Source organism: Talpa europaea, assembly GCF_964194135.1.
Source record: "Talpa europaea genome assembly, chromosome: 1".
Classification (NCBI taxonomy): Eukaryota; Metazoa; Chordata; class Mammalia; order Eulipotyphla; family Talpidae; genus Talpa; species Talpa europaea.
In genome coordinates, this window is record NC_140073.1 from 57,376,371 (window position 1) to 57,382,529 (window position 6,159).

The 6,159-nt window shown below is 42.6% G+C and overlaps 1 protein-coding gene across 1 annotated transcript; it reads left to right on the forward strand.

Annotated features, from left to right (window-relative positions):
- Window positions 1-436: 436 nt before the first annotated feature.
- Window positions 437-2,162, forward strand: PRSS23 (serine protease 23). Its single transcript, XM_084230827.1, has one exon. It carries the CDS (start codon window positions 446-448, stop codon window positions 1,568-1,570), a length of 1,125 nt encoding a protein of 374 aa, XP_084086953.1. The 5' UTR covers window positions 437-445; the 3' UTR covers window positions 1,571-2,162.
- Window positions 2,163-6,159: the final 3,997 nt, after the last annotated feature.

Here is a 6,159-nt window from a genome sequence, read left to right on the forward strand (position 1 = left end):
AAAATTTTCCAAGTACCTGCTATAATGAGAGTGAGAGGAAAGAAAAAAGAAAGGCAGAGGGACTGGGGAGGTTGGAGAGTATGAAGGTTTAAAATCAAGTACAGTGAAGGCTCAAAATCATGCAGAGTTTGCAGCTGGTTGAGCAATTTATCTGGGGATTAATGACATAAGCATGCTGCCCTGCAGGAGGCTATCACAAGGGGGTTCTTATGGAAGAGAGTCATCACCCAATTTCATTTTGGGCACCCAGCCACAGGAGCACTCCAAGGTCAAGCTCTGGCATTGTAAGTGAGACCATTATCCAGGGGTTCCTCTCCACACCCTGATTCCTAAGGAGGGTTGAGAGACTTGCAAACAATGGCAAACAACCTCTGGGCTGTGTTGCACGCTCAGCCCCTTGCCCTCCTGACCTGCCTATCTTTGTTTCTACAGGGTGGTGCTCAGCATGGCGGGGATCCCCGGGCTCCAATTCCTGCTCCTTTTCCTCCTCCTCTGTACTATTGGGCAGATAAGTGCCCAGTGGAAACCGACTTGGCCTGCCTACCGCCTACCTGTGGTCTTGCCCCAGTCCACCCTCAGCTTAGCCAAGCCAGACTTTGGGGCAGAAGCCAAATTGGAAGTGTCTTCTTCATGTGGACCCCAGTGTCATAAGGGAACTCCACTGCCCACTTACGAAGAGGTCAAGCAGTATCTGTCTTATGAAACACTCTATGCCAACGGCAGCCGAACAGAGACACAGGTGGGCATTTACATCCTCAGTAGTGCCCAGGGTGAGCCTGCGGGAAAGTCTCGGAGGAAGCGGCAGATCTATGGTTATGACAGCAGGTTCAGCATTTTGGGGAAGGACTTCCTGCTCAACTACCCCTTCTCAACATCAGTGAAGTTGTCCACAGGCTGCACTGGTACCCTAGTGGCGGAGAAACATGTCCTCACAGCGGCCCACTGCATACATGATGGGAAAACCTATGTGAAGGGAACCCAGAAGCTTCGAGTGGGCTTCCTGAAGCCCAAGTTTAAAGATGGCAGTCAAGGGACGAACGCCTCAACCTCAGCCATGCCTGACAAAATGAAGTTTCAGTGGATCCGGGTGAAGCGCACCCATGTGCCCAAGGGATGGATCAAAGGCAATGCCAATGACATTGGCATGGATTATGACTATGCCCTCCTGGAACTTAAGAAGCCCCACAAGAGAAAGTTCATGAAAATTGGGGTGAGCCCTCCAGCTAAGCAGCTGCCAGGGGGCAGAATCCATTTCTCTGGTTATGACAATGACCGACCAGGCAATTTGGTGTACCGCTTCTGTGACGTCAAAGATGAGACCTATGACCTGCTCTACCAGCAGTGCGATGCCCAGCCTGGGGCCAGTGGGTCCGGGGTCTATGTGAGGATGTGGAAAAGACAGCAGCAGAAGTGGGAGCGAAAAATCATTGGCATCTTTTCAGGGCACCAGTGGGTGGACATGAATGGTTCACCACAGGATTTCAATGTGGCTGTTAGAATCACCCCTCTCAAATATGCGCAGATTTGCTATTGGATTAAAGGAAATTATGTGGATTGTAGGGAGGGGTGACACCAAGTTCCTTCCCAGCAGCACTTACTGGCCTTTATGTACTTATTGTAGGAGAGCTCAAATTTTGTCACTGGGTGTTTGTTAGTGTGTGTGTGTGTGTGTGTGTGTGTGTGTTATATGGCTTAGTTATCTAATTTTTTTTAATTGCAAGATGACTGGCTTTATTATTTGAAAACTGGTTTGTGTAACATTTAAGCAGTTTAAAGGAGGAGTTTTGCATAGAAATAAAAAAAACATGCTCATGTTTGGAACAATAGGGAATATTTAGTGATTAAGTTAATCTTTCACTTTTTGAGAATTTTGATTTTTATTTCATCTGAACTCATTTCAAAGATTTATAGTGAATGGGTGGCATATGGGAGATAGACTTTCTAGTGTGTGTGTGTATGTGTGTATTTTCTCCTGAGAGTCATCTTTTCTGGTGTTTTTTTTTTTTTTTTTTTTTATTAATGCCCAGTCATTACTGTTTCTGGATGGCAGTGTTCCCCATGGCAAACAACTCTTTGGAACGTATACAATACTCCTTTGACAGGCAGTCATTATATTTTGATGGGGCGGGCGGTTTGCAAGGTCGTCCTTGAGCTATAATATAATTTGCTGACTATAATGCCATACATATTAAACCATATCTTCCAAAGACTGCTGCTCTACTTTTTGGGAAGACCTTGCATGTGCCTCTATGAACTTTGCAGTCTCACCAGAGTAAGCGAGCTCATTTGTGTCAATCCTTCCATTTATCAGGATGTTACTCACATTTCTTGATCTACCTGCTTTTCAGAAGACAATAATCAGACCTAATTAGAACAGGCTATAGTGCTTCTCAACTAACAGTACAATGATAGTATTTTACCCTTGGAGTGCAGCACATCTCATATTTTATCATTTGGATGGAATAATTTAAAATGAATTAAATTCCAGAGAACAATGGATATTTCGTTGGGCAGATGTCAAAACAGAATGACCACTTGTTTGGAGCCTGGCACAATCACAGTCTAATCAAAGTTATTCTTCAGAGTTTTCTGCGTGCCTTTAGGGAAGCTGTGTACTTTTTAAATTTGGAAACTTTTCTTTCTTATTTTATAGTAAAAAGTATTTAAAAGGTGCTTTAAAAAAAAGTCTGTGGTTTTTTTTTTCCCCACTAACTTGAAAGGGGCCTATTTTACTGATGTACTTTAAGCTACAGGCACATAAAATCAGGTACAATAGTAAAAATGAAAATTGGGGAGAATCTAAAATGGATCAGAATCCTGCACACCAATAAATGTCTTTGTAAAAAGCATCAATATAATAATCACAGTGTATAAAGAAAAGACTATTACTGAGTGTTTTCATTTTGTGTCTGTCAGTCTGAGTACTTCTTTCAAAATGTGTCAGTTGAGAAAAAGCTATTGGACATAGGTAGGTATTTACTGTGTTTGTGCCCCAGTAATTTCAACCTGCATTGAAGCTATTTGTGAAGATGTTCAAACGGAGCACTGATGCTTCCGCCTTCTCCAGGAGACTTCTGGCTTGTGTTTCTTGAGCTTTGGGGAACAATAATCCTGATAAGGCACTTGAAAAACATAAAACCTAGTGCTTGCATATAATCACCTAAGAAACAATGTGCGTTAGCTATGAGATATAGGGCTGCCAGGAATCTTGAGTCCCAGTAAAATATGCTTTGGGATTGAACAGGACTCTAGGCTGAGGAAGAAGAGAGGTGACTATCTTTGTGTGTAGTATTTGGATTTGGGGGTTTGTTTTTGCTTGGTGCAAAAATAAAATCACTCATCTAGACCAGAACTGCTTTTTTTAAAAAATAGTGCTCCTTTTATGAAACACCTAGATTTCTTAATTTTGATTTTTTTTGCCAACTTAAAATGCCCTTCAGCATGGTTAAGCAATGACACAAAGTCAAAATGATATCAATGATTAATTCATAGGGAGATGTGAACTAAAAAGAATAGTAGCCACACGTCAATATGGAACTCCTAGAACCATAGAAGAAAACTGAAAAGTAATTTAACGTGTCCACCTTCAGTGGTTAATAAATGGAGGCATGGTATTAAACTGTCATGGAAATTGAAATGAAAAAGAAGAACTCTTGCAACAATACTAGTGGAGTTAATGGTTTACATATGTTAGTTATACATTGTAAGTATATATTCCTAGGAAGACTAGTATAACATTTCCTTAAACACTCAACCTTCAACCAAAAGTTAAAAGGGCACCGTCATCAAGTAGGGAGGAGATGTCTCTCAGTGCTTCCTTTATCAGGGATTCACATGCTTGTTTGCACATTAAGAAGTCCTGTAGTAAAGACACATGTTAATGTTTTAAAATATGCATTTCAATAAACATCTTTGATGACACAACCCTTGTTTCCTCATATAATGTCTATGAGCAGTTTAGTGTTCAAATGAATACACTTTGGGAAACTCTGTAACCAGCCTTTAGTTCAAGGTGGTGATGAGGACCCCCCAGGAGTATACCAGGCATTGGTATTTTGGGGGTTTAACCAGAACCCTGTACCAGATTTGGAAATGTTCAAAGGGTAAGACTGGCAAGGATAATCCTGAAAGTCCTTTTTCACTGAGAATCGGAATATTGTGGTGGAATTTGGGACACATTTTTTACATAGATTTTATTTAGAATGAAACTAGTCCAAAAAATGGGAGGACAGCACTAAGGAGGTAAAGGATTATATCCTAATCAGTTTCAGAGTCATATTCTATCTTTAATTTACTTTAGACAAGAAATGGATTTAAAAAAAAAAAAAAAAAGAAAGCAATCTGGTAAGTGAGTTGGCACACAGGTCATGCTCTACTTTGCCGGCTCAGTGGGCCTGCTCCGTGGCAGGGCAAGCCCGCAGTGACACCTAGGTCAACCTTTCAGGTGGAGTCTGCACTATAGCGCCTAAGGGAGTCTTTAGTGCAGAACTTGTTGAGAATGACGAAGCCTGGCCTGAAAAAACGGCCTTCTAAATCTTAAGTCCATGTGCATCTGCTAGCTGCAGGACAGGTGACAGCCACCCACGGTGTCTGGGCAGTTCTAACAGTAGCCCCAGTATCTCCGCTCTCAAACCGATGGGTCCCAGCCAGGGGGCCTGGTGGACCATCACTGCACTGGCCTGCCTCTCCATCCTGCTTTATGTCTGCCCTTTCTCTTAATCCTTGCCATGAGCGAGCTCAGGGATGCCCCCATTAATTGATTTCTAATGGACTTTTTGTAGAAGCCATTTAATTTGTCATCCAGAATGGAATACATTAATAATTGAAAAGGATTATACTGATAATGAAGCTGGAACAGCAGGCATCACCCACGTATGTCCTGGAAAAACCAGAATGTCTAGTCCCCTTGTTACAAGCTTCGAAGCTCTGTATGGAATGTGGTCCAAGCCCATCCTTGTTAATTTCAGGACACTCAGCTCCCTGCATCTCCTCTGGATTGTCACTGTGGTTCCAATTGCATGCCTCCTTTTATGGGATAAGGCATTTAAACATTATTTTAATGGGTGACTCCCAGAGTACATTCTGTGGTAAATATAGACCCTCCTCAAATGCTGATCCAGAAGAAGGCACGTCTACACAGATGACCAACCCATCTCTTTTTAGTTTGGTATTTCCCCAAAGGAGGAAATAAACCAGCTTCCAAAATAAGAGTAAATAAGGCTGGGAGTGGGAGCGCGAGGCTGGTTTGGAAACATAATGACTTGGAGTTGACCAGACTGATTCCATGGTTGCCTGATTCAATGCCACTTAGCTTAAAGCTTAAAACCATCCTAGGTGATTCAAATATTCACTCTCAAGCTCCAACTCCTCCTTGTGCTGGGGGGGAACAGATGAAGAAGGGAAAGAGCGACCAAACTTACTGACTCGCTGTGATTTCTCCTCAGTGGTTGCTGCTTGTCAGATAACACCCTCATTAACTCTTACCTCTGTTGATGTAACTCCATGTCTTGTGCTGTCGGAGCCCCCTTAGCTGTCAGACAGCCCTCTTTAGTAGTTAATCAGCAAGATACTTCAATCCCAGCCTGCTTCGTCCATTCCCACAAAATCCACAGGAAACTTACAGACTCACTACATCCGACTGAGAGTTGCCCACTGGAGACCTAGGGAAAAATGTTTCAGACTCGGGGAGCTGAAGTGCAAGGGCTACTGGCAGTATCTAATTTGTTCTGTTAAAGAAGTAGACAGACGGCCTGTTAAGTCTCAGCACTATCACTGCTGTAGCCTGAGTTTGATCCTCTCCTGTCTTGCCCGTTCCTCACCTTGGGAGTGTATTTCAGTAGATCCACCTGTCCTGCTTCCCATCCTATCTCTGGTGAATCCTCTCACCGCCCCCCCACACCTCTGACCTATACCCCAGTTCTTGAATGCATAAATAAATAAATAAATAAATAAATAGAACCTTAAAAAAAAAAAAAAAGATGAAATAGCTCAGTGTAGCCTGAGCAAAATACACAAGGAAAATAGTATCAAAGAGAGGCTTTGGGAGAGCTAAGTGTCTGACCAACTCATACAGGGACTACAGATTCTGAAGGGGCTTTGGAATTCATTCTTCTTGCAGGGAAAGACATTTCAAGAACTTCTAGTAGGGGAGATTTAATG

Coding starts and splice junctions, on each gene's coding strand:
- PRSS23 (XM_084230827.1), top strand. CDS start 446: ATGGCGGGGATCCCCGGGCTCCAATTCCTGCTCCTTTTCCTCCTCCTC.